At 35.4% G+C, this 17,483-nt stretch overlaps 1 protein-coding gene across 3 annotated transcripts in view; it reads left to right on the forward strand.

Annotated features, from left to right (window-relative positions):
* WRN (WRN RecQ like helicase) overlaps positions 1–17,483 on the forward strand; it is a 140,459-nt gene that overhangs the window by 106,735 nt on the left and 16,241 nt on the right. For 2 of the 3 annotated variants that reach the window (XM_036894217.2, XM_057505167.1), the window contains 9 exons: positions 2,701–2,868; positions 2,946–3,043; positions 3,847–3,922; positions 4,668–4,744; positions 8,022–8,097; positions 8,334–8,446; positions 10,325–10,439; positions 14,382–14,510; positions 16,757–16,919. In XM_036894217.2, coding sequence (XP_036750112.2) covers positions 2,701–2,868; positions 2,946–3,043; positions 3,847–3,922; positions 4,668–4,744; positions 8,022–8,097; positions 8,334–8,446; positions 10,325–10,439; positions 14,382–14,510; positions 16,757–16,919 — 1,015 coding nt within the window. The remainder of the gene's footprint in view (positions 1–2,700; positions 2,869–2,945; positions 3,044–3,846; positions 3,923–4,667; positions 4,745–8,021; positions 8,098–8,333; positions 8,447–10,324; positions 10,440–14,381; positions 14,511–16,756; positions 16,920–17,483) is intronic. The other variant, XM_036894219.2, reaches the window with a different exon arrangement.

Here is a 17,483-nt window from a genome sequence, read left to right on the forward strand (position 1 = left end):
GTGGAATCTCCTGCAACCAAGGTAAGCCCCTAGCGGGTGGAGAGGGCCATCACAAGTGCTGAGGGAAAACTGGCTAGATACTGTCACAGCTCTTGCTTGTAGATTAAGTAATTCAGGTTGACTTAAGGATCAGCTGTTACCTGATTAAAAGAAAGTTAATATTACTGACTTAGGCTCTGTCCTGGTTACTCAGTCTTTGCAACATCCCCCAGAGATGGAAACAGTTGCTGTGCTCTTATAGCAGCTGAAGAAATAGAAGCAGAGAGAAATAACCTTGCCTGAAGTGAGAAAGCTGGCAAGCACCAGAGCCGGGACTGGAGCCACGGTGGTCTTGCCGCACTAAGTTCAGTCAGTGTGTATGTACGTGTGTATGTATGTGTATATGTATATGTTAGTGTCTGTGTGTGCGCGCACGTGGTATCATAGTAAAAGATTAGAACTAGTGCCCTGGGACAGTGTTCTAGTCCTAGCTCCAGGACCTTAGGCTACCACTTAACATCTCTGAGCCTCTAATTATCCGTTAGCAACATGGTCCAAAACTGAATATGTAGATCAGAGAGCTCCAGTGTCCAACTGTGAATTCTGTGAAGTTTGATTTTCAACATTGTAGTCAAATCAACCCCAAATCAATTAGCATAGGTAGGCATTATTAACAATGGAAAAGGTGCCGTCTGTACGTGGGTGTTTCTATTTCTCTAAATCTTGTTCTAATAAAACTTTTGCAAATATAATCATACTAAAGCTCATTACTTGCTGTTCTAATAAGAACTCTATTTCTAATTTTATTTTTTTCGAGGAACAGAACACATCTTACAGACACTGCTAACTAACCCTATTAGAAGCCTATGTTTTAAGCTCAGTGTCTAGGCACTGATGTGTCTCTGATGGGAATTTATCATAACTTAATCTAATTTTAGCCTTGATTTCCTTTGTGTGAGGGGTCAGGGGTATTCAGGCTATTTTGCTTGTATTCACATTTTTAGCATTCCAAAATGATAAACTTGTAGCCTTACATTCTCTTCAGTTGAGTGAAGCCAATATATTCATAATAGCCTTCTAGAGCCTGAGTTATGTCTACTGGAACTCATCCTGTAAATTCTTTTGATTTTTGATCCCTAGATTTTCTATATGCATTGATTGTTAACCCTTCATTGGAATACAGATGCAATGTAAAAATATTGAATGACAAGCTGTGCTAGTTTCTAAAATTTGACACTGCATTTCATAGTGATAACCCCTTGACATATTCAAGGGACAAATGTTTTTGAAATAGGGATGTAACCTAAAATGCAGTATTTGTATTAGGAAGCGCGTAGTCACTCTTAAGTACTTCAAGCAGAAAGGTAGTTATTATGGGGTATTAAATAGCTTATAGTATTGTGATAAGATTATACTGCAGAATAGTCCACCAGGAAAGCTGCTGCCTCTTCTGTGACAGGGAAGCTATCTGCTGATTTGGGATGCTGCCACTATAGCACCAGATCCCAAACTGCACCAGAGGGGGATGTATCGATCAAGAAGGTTCTGCCTCTGCTTGCTCCGGTAACCACTTTGCACTTGCTATAATCTGAATCCCAAAAATGGACCCCTGTTGATACTTAGGAAGCTAGTAATTGCATGCTGCGTTCTTCACTGACACTTTCTCATAAAAACAAACCTCCACAATCATGCATACCTGTAAAATTAGCAGAGGAGTAGTAGTCCTGCCTCATTTCCTGCCTATAGATGTAAAATATAACAATTCCTCCTATTCATGGAACTTAAATCATATCCAGAACTCTAGCTGAAAGAGAGCTTGAGAAATGTTTGTAACTTCCCAGATGCTGCAGTGGAAATTACTATGGCTGATGGTTAGAATGACCCCTGAATTACAATCTACTGTATTCACCACAAATACGCTACATAGGAGCCATTTTCCATAAAGCCCTGTGTTCACTTACTGCTTTCTACATGTCAAAATAGTATTTAAATGTGTAGGATGAAAAACGAGGTAGTAAGAGGGCAAAATGAATGAGACAGTATTTATAGAGAGTGAAGGTGGGGAGAATCATCTCCATGAGAGGACATGAAAATTGCATATGACAGACGAGCTTCCACAACATTTCTAGACCAGGATAGCTGTGAATCAGAATCCCAAAAGCAGCAGTCATTCAGCACGGACCTGCTTTTCCTGGTATAATGCAGTGAAGCTGCAGAATGAGAAATGGTTAAGTGTTTCAGTGCATCATGAACAGAAGCACAGGAAAAACAGCCCTGCTGTGGGAACTCTGAGTTCTTGCACTGCACTCACTGGTACTAGCTATTGGGTCTTACTGCCTTTAGCGCTCAGGCTACTAAGTCTTGTGCTGTGGATTCTGACCACAGTTTTCAGACATCAGTGTGAGGATGCTAATAAAAGGTCCAAATAAAAATGATTAACTGTTACAGACATATCCAGACCTATGCATTGGGAAATACATGGGATTATATGTGAAATTTCCTGCCATTATTTAAAACACAAAAGAAGCACTATTTGGATTATATATTTATTTGTGACTTAAGTATTCAGAGCAAGCAGAATGGGCATAAAATATCTGTCTGTAGGTGTTTAAAGCTAAATTTTGGTATCAAGTCCAAAGAATCAGTACACAGTTTTGTGTTGTACTTATCTTGTTTAATTGAATAAAAACTCTTAGCTGTTGATGTTATTCCTAATTTCAGAATTCCCAGCGTCTTGATCAATACCGCACTCACAGTTTCTTTGGTACTGGCAAGGATCAAACAGAGAGTTGGTGGAAGGCTTTTTCCCGGCAGCTCGTAACTGAGGGGTACTTGATAGATGTTCCTGGGCAGAATAAATATATAAAGATTTACACTCTTACAAAAAAGGTAAACAATGTAGAAGTATACCTGTTTGATTTAACTTTTCTTACTGTGCATTAAAAGAATCTTTTTGTGTTCAATAGGGTAGAGATTGGCTTGAAAAAGCCAGGACAGAATCTCCTCAGACACTTATCCTTCAAGCTAATGAAGAATTGTGTCCAAGAAAGTTTCTCCTACCAAGGTTTATTTACAGTTTTTTTTTTTTCTAAACTTCTGGGTTTTGCTGTTTAAATGATTCAGTTGTCCCAATTTACAGGCACTGCACAGGTAAAATAAGATACTGTTTTTGCATATCTTTTTTTAGTCAGTGTGTGGCTCTGTATCACAGAATACTTTCTTGGTTGATAGGAAGTAATTGAGTATAATATTTAGAAAGCTGTTTTTTCCTATTTATTTAAGAAGCAGCATTGAAATCAATGTTGAAGAAACCATATACCATATTTCATTTTTATGTGTGGAAAGTGGGAAGGAAATACACTTGTCACCTACTTTTTAGTCAGTAACCTTTACATGTTACCAATCATTTATTTTTTCTTTTTTTTTAAAATTGAGATATAACTGAAATAAAACATGTAAGCTTAAAGTGCATAATGTAATTGCAAATTATATATTGCACTATGATTACTATAGTAGTATTAGCTAACACTTATCACATCACATAATTATCACTTCTCTTTCGTGTTAACAATTAAGATCTAGTCTTTTTGCAACTTCGAAGCTTATAATACAGTATTGTTGCTATAATAACTATAGTGTGCATTAGATTATCAGTTTTTCTCTTAAATTTAAAAAACATTAAAGGATTTTTAAACTTAAAAGAACTTAACTTTAAAGCTTTTTCTGGGGGGGGGAAGTCAGTTTAAAAAGTCATCAGTTCTAAGGGAATAATGTAATCTCACTTGTCTTTCTAAAAGTGGAGGTATGATGATGGATTAAATAATTACATGTTAACGTTTGAGACGATTGAATTTTATTATATTCCAGTTCTAAACCTGCATCTTCAGGTACAGAGCGGCATTCCTCTAACCAAGGACCAGCTGGAGTCACTGTGGAGAAGGAGGTTTGTTGTCATTCAGGCAGTGGTTCTTAACTTATTTCATTCTTTATTGGTGTTTTAATTCTTCTCCTATTGAAGAGGAAAGTGGCAGATATAACAAAACATAACATTTGGTAAAAGAAGTGATATGAACAAAACGAATTAGGCAGTATATGATTTCTGGGGTGAATAGAACAGTTAATGTTTGAGAAGTATCTTATTATTTTATGACTAATTTGGCTTGGAGTTTTGTTTCTTTTTAACATGTTGGGATTCTTAGAATTGATAGAAAAATAAGCCTGATTCCTAATGTTCTTATTAAAGTTACACACACACACACACACACTTTCTTGTTTTGCTTTTGGATCTTATAACTTATAGGTTAAATACTTACCCACAGGCAAACTTCAGCTAATTAGAACACTGGGGAAGTAGACAAATGTGCTGAATTAAATTTTCTGGTAAACATTTTCTATTTTAATAAAGCATATGGAGTGAAATTGAATTGCTTTCTGTAACTTTCGTTTTGCTGATTAATGGGTCACTTGATCAAAGAATTCTTTTGATCATATGTTCTCTATAGCTTTGGGAGAAATGGGGCATTATATTGCATAAACTGCCTTTAGAACCTAAGTTGATAATTCAAGAGCTTATTTTCAGGTGGTTTATTTGATGACTTGGTTAGCCAGGGAGAGTTGTCATTGTGAGATTTTATATTTTCTTCATATTTAAAAGTTTTATAACTTATGGACCTTTATGTATTTTAAAGCAGTCCAACTTGGAGAAGATGTATTCTTACACAGCATTTGATAAAATTTCTTCCCGGAGTAACATTCCTATAAAAAGGTACAGAATTCAGAATTTTAATTTACTATATTGACTTTATCAGCATTTTTTTCTCTCCTAAAGACAAAGATCTATCAGGTGTTGGACTATTTCATTGGTAGAAGGAAGTTAAAGTTAAAGCATAAGCCTCCAGTATTATAATTATTAAAGCAGACCTATAAAATGATAGTATTAATATTAATTTAGTAACTAACACTTATTGTGTGCCAGGCCCTGTGCTCAGTGCTAAGTATTTTATATGTAATATCTCAGTTAATTCTTATAACAGCCTATGAACTAGCTATTATTATTTATCCCCATTTTAAGTTGAAGATACTAAGAGTTAAGTGAATTTGAAGTTCAAGAACATACAGCTAATGGCACAACTAGCTTTCAAATCTGTACTTATCAACCTTCAGCTTCTGAACACTAATTGTATTTATATAATTAACACTCCATTAAAAAGATTTTATGGTAACATACAATGGTAAATATGAGAGTTGATAGAGAATAGAGGTAATGGACTTACTGTACTTTAAAGCTTAATTAATATTTGACTTCCTGACTTAATGTTAGTGTGGAGGATGTACAGAATTGCAGAAGGTCTGAATATAGGGAATTTGAAAAACTTGCCAGGACCTGCGCACAGATTAGATGGCCTATGTTTACGTATATATCAGGTGAAAGTGAATTAAGGTGCTCTAATACTGTTACTCATTTTCTGTGGTTGCTCGCTTAGATGAATACTACTTTGCATCTGTCAGAATCATTTACCATAATTCCAGCTCCTATCCCAAACAATTAATTTTTGTTTTGATTTATAGTATATGATAAATGTTTTATGTAAACAAAAGATTTAAGGGGTGGATAGAACAACATATCCAATATGCTGCAGCATTTCCTCATTTAAAGATTACTGTGTCTGCACTATGCATCTTTTTGTGCCTGGCACTATTCTAGGAATTGCGATTGAATAATAGAGATATAGTTATTGGCCCCCTCAGTATTTATACTCTAGTGGAATATGTGCAGGTAAAGGAACATAAAATCACACTTTGCAAGTGACATCTGAGGCTTAAATAGTTGTTAGGTGAAGTGAGGGGAGGTGTTCTGAACAGAGAAATGGCCCACACACTAAAACCTGCAAGCAACACAGGGTATGGCATTGGTTGAGGGACCAACAGCGTGCTAACCATTCCTGGCAGAGGGAATCACTCAAGTGGTAAAAATTTAAAATGGTTAATTAAATAGAATATCCAGTTCCTTTCAAGTACTTGACTTGATCATAAAGGCAGTTGGGAGCTAAGGAAGGGTTTCAAGCAGAACATCAAATTTATGATTGAGAACGGGTTGGCAAACATTTTCTGTAAAGGATGAGAGAGTAAATATTTTAAGCTTTGAAGGCCATGTGGTCTGTGTCAACTATCCAACTTTACAATTGTAGCCTCAAAGCAGCTGTAGACGAGACATAAACAAATGAGTGTGGCTGTGATCCAATTACATTTTATTTGTGGATGTTAAAATCTGTATTTCATATAATTTTCACACATCACAAAATATTCTTTTTTTTTTTTTAACCGTATAAAAATATAAAATACTCTTCTTAGCTTACAGACCTTAAACAGAACAGATTGATTTGGCCCCTGCACCCCATGTGGGCTGTCCCTTGGTTGATGACCCTCATTGCGGAGGGAATGGGTTGCGGGAGGATTCAAGTTGTAGAGACACAAATAAGGAGGCTATTGCAGTAGCATTTGCAAGGGGGGATGGCAGCTCAGACGAGGAAAGTGGCAGTGGGCATGGAAAGAAACAGAATTGTAAGGTATCTAGGAGACAGAATTGTTAGGACTCGGTGACTGATGAAAAGATAGGTGGTTTAAGGGAAATTGGTGGACTAGAGCATAATGCTTGGGTTTTTGTCTTGGATTGTGAGTGAAAGTATTGTCATTCCCTCCCTGGGCAACATAAGAGGAGGACAGGTTTGAGGGGTTCAGTGTTTAGTGGATGAGGTTAAATGAGTTTAGAGATAGATATGCTGAATTTGAGATCCCTGTGGAGTGGTTCAGAAATTGTTTTTAATATGTGGGCTTTGTGTAGAAGTGAGCAAGATGCTTACATATCCATAATTACTATTTGAAAGTTTGAGTTTTCTCTAAAATAATATATGCGCATGGTTTGAAGAGTCAGTTGGTACTTAACAAGGCACAGCAGCTCACACCCTTCCCGGACCCACTTTGTTCTGTTCTGCGGAAGCAGCTGTCCTCAGACCTTCCAGCTGATCTCTGGTAGTTGCTTCCATCTTTGTAAGTGACATACTTCAATTACTATTTTTTGACTTAACGGTTTTAGAAATTTGCTGTTGACATCCTGTAATGGTAGATTAGGGCTTCTTTCCCATGTCCCTTAGCTTTGTTTCCCCTCCCTCAATCCCCCTGCTCCAAGCAATTATCTTTCTAGTTATAATCGTATTAATAATTTGTTTGTACATTATTATATCTACACAAATATGGTATATTACTAAGCCAAATTGTTACTATGGCCACCACTACCTTAATTTTACTTGATGTTAATAAGTGTCTTTTTCATTTTCTTTACTTGGTTTTTAGTGTTCTTACTACTAATTTTTCTCTTCTCCTCTTTTCAGTCTCTTTTTGTTTGTTCACTGTCTTGTAGAGTTCCTTGACTCTACATTTCATCCCATCTAGTGAGATTTTATTTTTGTTACCAAATTTTTAATTTCTGGAAGTGATTTTTTCATCTCTTTCTTCAATAACATATAGCAATCTTTTCTTGTTTCATGGATACAGTATCCATTGATCTCCACCTCTGAGGAGTCAAAAGTAAAATTCCTCCTTTTGGCTTACTTTTATTTGTTTGATTTTGAAGAAAATTATGAATAATTTGATTAGTCCCATGCTAATATTCCTTACCAACCAAAAATTAGTGATATCACAGCAAAGAATCAGAGATTCTTTGGCTAGAAAATGTTATTTTCAGCATGAGTATTTTCTTTCAAAGCACTTGGTTCAGGAGGAAGGATGGGCAAATGCCCTTCCTAAGTATACCAGTTTTCTGATGAACTCAAATTGCGATTTTAATTTTACTGCTATAGTGAATGTATTTGATCCAAAGTATTTAAAATTGAGGCTGTCATATGAGTAATAGCTGCCTTACTGGTATTGTGAAGAGTAAATGTTTGTATTAACTTGGAAAGATACTCTCATTTTGGGGGTGAAATAATAAGTGAACACGGAGAAGGAAAAGCTTTTATTACTTATTGTCTTTTTCAATATTTTAGCATGATGGTACAGTCACCAGGAAAATCTTACCAGTCCTCAGAACCTGTTATTTCCACTCAAGAGCAAGAGACTCAGGTATGGTTTTATAAAAAGGCGTTTAGTTTGTGAGAGGACAGTGATGATTCTATACATGCTTAAAATTCTGTTCCCTGTATTTTAAAATTGTTCTTTATCTGAGAGTCTGAGGTAGGGCTCAGTTTATTTTTTATCCTAAGGGAAAATGTAATATCAAAAGCCCTAAAAATAAAGGACTGGCTTTTTCTAAGTACATTTTTAAAAAGTGTTGAGTTGTTTCTTTGTTCTTTGTTCAGACTCTGTTATATAGCAAATTGGTAGAAGCGAGGCAGAAACACGCCCATAAAATGGATGTTCCTCCACCTATTCTGGCAACCAATAAGATACTGGTGGATATGGCCAAAATGAGGTAAACTGTTTGCCTTTGTTCTAACTTATTTTCTTCTAACATAATGGATTTGTAAGATACATCATTAGGTGGTAATATGACTGTGGCCCTGCAGTCACGTCTGTGAGGCGACCCAAATCTGTGCAGCTACCAGTGAGCTTCAGTCCCACTGTCTACATAAATGAAAACCAGTTGTTTTGAGCAGTCAGATCCGGTATATGTGAAATCTAACTCATTATCCACCAATCCTGCAAACATGCATTTCATACAAATACCACAACTCTCCTTTCTGAATTCCTTATTTCTGTCAGTCATACCGTCATGTTCTCAATTACGCATGTTTAAAACTTCTCATGTTTATTTTCATTCAACATACATTCCCCATATTCCTCTCATTTTAGTTTTTAGTCTTTGATTTAAGTGTTTCTGTGTGTCTGTCTATGCCTTCCTCCCTCTTTTTAGTGACACCACAGTAGTTCAAGCCATTGCCCTTGGGTTGTGCAAAAGCCTCTTAACTGGTTACCCTTTCCTCTGTCTGTCTCTCTCTCTGTTTCATCTGATATATGAGTATACCAATTAATCTTTTTTATTATGTTGTACTTCTGCTTAACTAGTTTCCTACTGTCTTAACTTATTAGCTTACAGCATAGGGCCCTCCATTTATGTATGTAAACCTTGACTTGCATCTAAGTCATAGAATTTTGAATGGTCTCTCTTATCTAGATTGCTTACCATTTATTGAAGACACCTTTTCAGCTTCCATTTACTTATTTGCAGTCTTGCTTCTGCCTTGTTAGTTTCCTTGATTCCCCCAAACTTCTGTTAGGAAATCCTTAGAGATCTGGCTTTACTTTAATTTTCTCCATGAAGTCTTCTGTGTTCTTATCAGTGGAGTACTTCCTCTCTCTGCAATTCATAAAGGACTTTTAAATATAAATTTGAAAAATGCTTCTGTGACACTTATTACACAATGCTTTATTTTTTTGTTATTGGTATACATGTGTTCTATCTTCTAGATTTTAAACTCTGAATAAAGGGATTACGTTCCCCATCTTTTTATGTATTCCAAAGCACCTAACACAATGACTAGTAAATACTAGGTGGTCAGTAAATATTTAGAAGAAAATTTAGTTCAAATATTTAGAAGAAATTATTTCCAAAGAATAGTTGCTTGGTAATTCTATTCATCTTTTATTATGCTTCCTTTTAAAAAACTGTTTCTGTCACTCAAGTCCATCTAAGAGATGTTATTTAGTGTAGAAGTTTCTAATAATGTTACATCGCGCTTATATCTGGCAATGATTATTTCATTAAAGATAAGTATTCACAGACCACACTTTAATACTCAGTGAAGATATTTAAAGAAAAGGGGAGTAATCATTAGGTTGGCAGGTTTGAGAAAGAAGACATCAGATGGTCTCTTGGATATTGGACATAATAAGAAATACTGTGTTAAAATACTAACGTAATTAGCAGGCTTACTGTTACAGGTAATCACTTTGTAAATAATCAGTTTGTCTTCTGAGTTTTCCAGCCTTTTAGTTGTCCTCAGAGCCTCATAGTTTTTCTTTTCATATCTATAAAAATAATAATAATGATAAGATCAGTAATGGAATAGAACACTAGCCTGTTCCTTTATGATAATGGCATGTTTACCAGTTAGTACTGTGCTCTTGGGTGGTGGCGTTTTTATTCATAAATTGCTATAACAGCAAATCTTTAAATGGTGGACAGCAAAGGAAGACAGTACAAAACACAGTCACTTGTATTACATGTTGCTTTTGGTTGTTGAAAAAAAAAAGTCTGTTATTGAGTGTCGGTACGAAGCTAAACATTGACTGTGTGTCTCGTGTGCTAATGTTTCAGCAGTTTCTTGGCTTTATTTTCTTTAAATGACAGACCTACTACAGTTGAAAATGTGAAAAAGATCGATGGTGTTTCTGAAGGCAAAGCAACTATGCTGGCTCCTCTGTTGGAAGTCATCAAGCATTTCTGTCAAATAAATAATCTTCAGGTAAAATACTATGGTTTGCAGCTCAGAGAGAGTAAATATTTTTTGACGGTGTCAAAAGCAATGTTTTCTCTCCTTATTCTCATTTCCACTCTAGGTATTTAGACAGTGAGTTCAGATTGTTCTACAGTAAATCAGTTATAAAAATTAGTTGCCTAATTTTTAAGATTAAATGCTGAAGTAGTTGTCCAAGCTGCTCATGTCTCTCTATTTTGTTGGGAGGCTTTGTCTTTAAATTTGAATAAGGACAGTATTTTAGGTTGATAACGTCATTTTACTTTCCAGTGTTGATAGAAATGAAAGCTACAGTCATGGCATCAGTTGGTAAGGAGCCCAGCCACTTTGCTTTCCTTATCATTTGTTGTATTGTCTAATTCCCTTCCCCTTCCAGGCATGCTGTCATTTGATATTAAGTAGATTTCTTATTTTTCTCTTCAGCCTCAGTAGGATTTTCTTCATATCCTTTTATTACTTCTTGCTCCCCTGAAAGTGACCATGTCCACAAGGATCACTGTGTTGCTTTCTTTAAATTCTACGTGCAGATGCCACTGTGTGTGTGCCCAGCACAAGAGGTGATGCAGTGCGAGGCCTGGCAAGGCTGCCAGACTCCGAGTCAGGGAATCAGTTTTCTTCTGCCGCAGTCTACCTGGTGAAGCTGCTCAGTGTTCTTCTACTTATTTGGGTCTCCATTTCCTCACCTGCACAGTGGATATGATACTTTCCTTCCCGATATCAGGGAAACAACAGATGAACTAGAAAGACAAAAGATATGGGAACATATAAAAAGCTGGAAGAGTTGAAAATATGCCAGGCAGTATTAAGGGATTGTTTTTACTTCTAAGGGATTGCTTTCAGTTCTAAGAACCTTCTGCAAGCTTTGGACAGTCACATTTGGGTCCCAATTTAGAAGTCATTCTCTAACTATGAGTAGAAAACTTCTGCTTTTTGTATGTAACATTTCCCTCTTTTGATACAGAATATCTTGAGCAACTTTAAATTTTCTTTTCATACCATTACACAAGATATCATGTGAGAATTCCTCATATTTCATATTGGATATCTTGAAAATGAAATTATATTTCTTAACAATTTGATAATGCCATACTTACCAGTGGTAATTGACTAAGTTTCCTCTCTTTGGACACTTGACTGTAGGATCTTGTTTCATGAATTAGTGGTATTATTTAATAACAACAGAATTATCCCTTCCAACCCCTCTTCAGGAGAGGAAATTGAAGTAGAGCAAAACTTAAATGCTTTAAAGGACATAGTTCAAAATACTTTTGAACCTTCTGGATAGATAAAATTACTGCTAATTTCTGTGTTTGGGAATTATGCCTGAACTGTTCTGTAAATTGACACCATTTATTAAAGAAATAAATTAATGAACTTTCATCTTTATGAAGCCAATTTTGTCGTTCACCACTTTCATTAAGCTTTTAATGTATCTACTTAAAATTTGAAGTAAAACTTAATACTGTCATAATACAAATCAAAGGTTATAAATATGAGGATGTAGGTCTTAAATCCATTGAGATGGCCATTTAGGAAAAAAAGTTAAAAATTAAAAATAAATTTACATGGAATATACAATGTTTTTAAAATACCCAGCCCCCACCATAGATGAACTCATAGTTGGCAGCTACTTAAAAAGAGACGGACAACTATTTTTTTTTAAATACACATAGAGGTAGCTTAAAACAGCATTTTGTGGTCATAATGTAACCTCTAACAAATAACTTAAAAAGTTAAAGAAGAGTGTAGTTCCTTGATATAAATGTTTCTGTTTGTCTTCTTCTATGTCACATGTATGATGTCAGATTTTAGAATTCGAGTTATCTGAGCCAAGGTAATGAAGTGTTTTTTTCACACCTTTCTGGCATTTCACTTCGCCAATGGAAGACTGTCAGAGCTGTACTCTCACATTAAGACGAAGATAATTATAATCACATAACTCTAGGGAAGGGAATTTGGTGTTCTGAGCACGTTATACACCTAAATAAAACAGAGCCAGGTGTTATTTCTGTTTCTATTTTAAAGCTTCAGAATAGCTGGGTATTGCATATTTTCTGGGGATACTTAGCTGTTTACTCTCACTTGGCATTTGCCATGGTCTAGGCGAGGGGCTCAGTCCACGTCCTTGTAAATCTTAAAATTCTGTTGTTTTGTCTCAGAATTGTTGTGTTTTGGGGAAGTAGATTTGCATGATCCTTCTCTGTGAACTTGGCTTTATGTATATATGTGTGTCTATATAAATATAAGTGTATATATTGGAATGCAAATTCATTAATTTATAGTGAGAAATACGACTGGAAAGGTTCACTTGACCCAACCAGTGTGTTCTCTCCTGTAGAAGAAGATGTATGCGGAGCCAGCTTATTTGAGTGTTGGCAAGCCTGGAATGTAAAAAGGCAAATTCTGGTAGTTTTCAGCAGTCTGCCAGCCACAAAGGCTGGGGGCAGCATTCTCATACACCGTTCGCCCAGGCAGCTCTAATATTCAAACCTAGTTACTAGGATGTCTTCCCATCTGAACAATGCTTACATAGGCTTTGCCTGCTTTTCGCCTCCTATCTGCCCTGTGTATTTCCATAATTGATGACACTCTGTTCACTTAGTCTTTTATCTACACAGAGCATGATTTGATTAGGTTTTTGCTTATTAGAATCACATTCTGGCCTGACCTTCTTGACATTATTACTCTCATATTACGTTGCTCAGAGTTTTGGGTGTCCCTGAATGTTTAGTCACACACTTACAGATGATAACATGATTTTGTCCCATGTATCTATCCTAAAATCTTTATGGACTTGTCAGAATAACTCACAGTGGTCACATTTCTAAGACCTTGGAATAGGGGTGTCCTGTCGTAGCCTCCAGGGACGACTGCTCAGTAATTCTGAGGAATCTGCCGATGGATTTTCATTTTTGGCATTACTAGAAATTTAAGGCCAAAATTGACAGTGTTAAGGCCTCAGAGGGAAACACTTCATTTACATTTAATAAAAAACGTTCTTCCTTGAAAATCTAGGGGGGCTAGAAACCATCTGAAGGCCTTAAGTCTTTGTGGTGTTATCTGGCTTGTCTTTGTGCCAGCCTGCGGTTATCCCTGGTGTCTGACTTAATCTATAAGCTCACTTTTTGTTCAGGGTAGGAATGCACTAGTGTGCTTATAATAAGCCAAGTTCAGTTAGATTTAATTCTTTTAATTTAGTATTGCTCTTATGTTTTGGAAGGTAAAGTTGGCACTTTGGAGGGAACATGCATCTCTGTGAATTGTACATCATATAATTTTATCATAACTATCACTTGGCCTTTACCTTTCTAGCAGGCTTTAAAAAAATTCCGGTATTTCTTTGTTAATCTTATTTTTCAATCCTTTCCTCCCTTTCTTCTTTTAAATGTTCTTAAGGAACCCATATTTAAGATTTTACACGATCGTTCAAGTTTACAGCAATAGTTTGTATGTATCTTTTAAAATTATATATATATATACATATAGTTATGATATATGATATAGTAGCAGAATTTTTGGCTATAGTACCAAAATTTGAATACTAATTGTTTATTCATTTGTCCAGTATTCACTTAGAGGAGATAGGGGACTCATTTAGAGGCAGAATGGTCTACATTATAGTTTATTTTTTATTCCCTCTTATTGGCTAAGGGAAGATGAGAAATTTCTTGTTCTACAGCTATGTTTGTTATTATAAATATTTTATTAAAAACTTCTTCCCTTTAGCCTTACTGTACTTTTTAAAATCAGTATGTAGAAACAAAACAAAATAAAGCTGCTTTTTTGTGCTCCTCATAAAAAGAGAACTTTTGACTGTTACTTAGAGGTTTTATTTGTGTTCTTTTTCCATAATGCCTAATGATCATATTGATATCTATCATTATATTGATATTACTATTGATCACTTATGCTGCATTTAATATTTTGTAGACAAACTTCTTTTCAAGTACAAAACCTCAAGAACAGAAGAAAAGTTTGGTGGCAAAAAATGAACTCTGCTCACTTTCACAGTCTGTGGCCATCACATATTCTTTGTTCCAAGAAAAGAAGATGTCTTTGGTAAGCATTGTTTTCAAGTTAGAGGGAATTAAAAAGGTTTTCTAAATATGTGTCTTAACAACTTTTTAGTATTAATGTTGTGACTTGGGATAAATTTCTTCTAGTCCTACAATATTTGATATTGTTCCATTTTATATTTAATTTTAGGACGGAATGCCATTTTCTTTCTCTGTTAGGACTATCCCTGTCAAGTAAAAACAGCAAGTATAGTTTGGCCATGATTCTATACAGAGTGTAGCAGAGATAATGAAACATACATTTATTGTTTAGAGATTTTTTAGGGTTTTTTATGTACAATATCATGTGATATTCAAACACTAACTGTTTGAATAGAGCAGCCATATTTTAAGACTGGTTTTTTTTTAAATTCCTGCTTAGCATATCTCTGGAAGGATGTCCAAGAAGATAGAAATCAGTTAAAAACAGCAGTAAACTTGCTTTTCACTCTGTATCTCTAGTACTGTTCTGTTTTTCAGCCATGCTGGATGCTCTTTGAAAAGCATGTAATTACTGTGAAAAGTGACCACACTTAATATTTAATTGTTCTGGCATGAATCCTTAAGGCTGTTGAGGATTTTTTAATATATAAAATGGGACAGAATAAGGCTTCCAGCTCAGTTTAACTAATTTGAATTCCGGTCCTCTCTGACATTAAATTGATTTGGACAAGGCAATGTGGTCTAATGCCTGCTTTTCCTGTTCTTTTTGTCTCTGTCTGCTAGGCCACATTACACGTTTTTATTCAGGTTACCTTCCAGTATAAATAAGGATAAACAGTCCTTAGCTTGTCTTAATCACTTAATCGATATCCTAATTAGAAAATCAAATTGCTTAGTTAAAAATACAAAAGCCATTACAGAAGAAGCCGAATAATTCCATTGTACTAATTTTGAAACAAATTACATGATAAATAGGAATGTTAAGTTCAGTCTCTTACCTATACAGTAACTTCCCTTTATCTGTTAAATATGCCTCATAATTTGACCATATGTGTATGGTATAACTAGATACAGTTACTAAGAAAATTTGGTATAGCCTCTAAATTTTCTGAATATAGTGCATTCTAGTACTTAGCCATGATATGAGGTTTCTTGTATTACATTACACATACATGTGGTTTAAAAATGTGAAGAGTGGTGTATCTTCATTTATATCTTTTGCTCTTATTTGATTGTTAACTATTGTGTAATATCATGGTGTAATTAGCTGTTCCTCCCAGGAGTCTGAGGGTCTTGCCAGTTAACCACAAAATTAAACATGCCTAAGACTAATTAATCGGGAGCAATAATACAATTAGTGTTAGGTAATTTGATGCCTCGTATCAAATAACGCTGATATTATACACACATGGTGCACACTGTGTAATAGAAAAGGGTAGACAGTTAATGAAAGTAACTTAAACCTACCTTTGAAGGATGAAAATAACTGTTTGAAATGATCTATTTTATGCAAGTATCAACATTCATGCAAATACTGTCCAAATTCAGACTTTCAAGATGTATTAAAAGGGAGTATCATTAAATAATTTAAAGCTGAGTGTTTTAACTTCCTGAATGTTTAGATGACTGTTTTACCTAATAAACATCTTAATGGGTTTGGAGCTATGTTTGTTTAAAAAGCTGCATAAATATATAGTATTGACCTAAATTTAATACAATTCTTGTTAAGTTCAATACTAGGTAAATGATGACAGCCCTTGTTAAATTGGGGTTGTTATTATTTTATGAACAGAGTCAATATAAAACACCTATTAAGATCTTCTAAAAAATATTTTATAGAGTGCTTATGGAGCCTTATGTTATCACTAAGCATTTTTGGATTTGCCTTCTTGGAAATTCGTGTAACTAAAGTACCATGTGTTATTTCAAGTAGAATATTGGATTACAGTTTACTGTATTTTCAAAAGGTTGTGGCAGTATTAAACATACAATTAGCATTGAATGACTATTCTTTGCCAATGATAGATTTTTAAAGTGAATAATTACAGAGGGGCAAGGATTGATATCTTAGCTAAAGCTAGATTTTGTTTTGTTCAGTACAGTAAGTGAAAAGTAAAACCTGTGGAGTTCCTTAATGTGGGTAGTTTTAAAGAAATAGTTAAAGTGAAAATTTTAAGTGAAGGTTTAATCCATTGTTTATTTCTTAGTGACCATTTACTCCTGGAAGGGTTTGGATGTTTTGTTTCCCTGCAACGCAGTGGGCACTTAAAAAAACTCACTCAGTTTGTTCTGCTGCTGTTTCTCTAGAGGAGTGTGGCTGAGAACAGGGTTTTGCCCATCTCAGCAGTTGGCATGCACTTATCCCAGGCGGTGAAAGCTGGCTACCCACTTGATACCGAACGAGCAGGCCTGACTGCAGAGGTTCAGAAGATTATTGCTGATGTTATCCGAAACCCTCCCATCAACTCAGGTGATGACCAGGACCCTCGTCTGCAGCCCTAATGGCTGGAGTCATTGAACCTGGAGGGAGTAAACAAGCAGGGCACAAATATTTTTTACTTTAACAGCATTAACCCTTTATGCTATTATGAAAACTTTGCTTTTGTAATGCTTTTATTGTTTTAGAAAACAGTCCTCCCACTATCACTCAGGGAATTCTGAGTCTGAGAAACTATTATATTCCTTTTTAGATTTCAGTTACAACTTTCACACTCATCCCCAAATAATGCACTTTCATCCTTTTCTAACTTCAACCTCATCACTTGAGAAGAACACATTTTTCTACATACTCATTCCCCATTGTTTACTGACTCCTTGTTTGTTCCTAAATCTGATCCCTTGTTATTAGGTTCAGTTAGGTTGCCTTTCTAATCATATGGTAGGTGGTATCAGTCACTGTGACTTCGAAGGGATGGTCAAGGTTCTCTAGGCCCCCCTGTGGAAGGGTTTCCTTCTGTCACTTTGCTGCAGGATTTTCATGGACATCGAGTCCCATTTCTTGCCCTTCAGAGAAAAATTTAAATTGAGATCCGTA

The sequence above is a fragment of the Manis pentadactyla genome, chromosome 7 (genome assembly GCF_030020395.1).
Source record: "Manis pentadactyla isolate mManPen7 chromosome 7, mManPen7.hap1, whole genome shotgun sequence".
NCBI lineage: Eukaryota > Metazoa > Chordata > Mammalia > Pholidota > Manidae > Manis > Manis pentadactyla.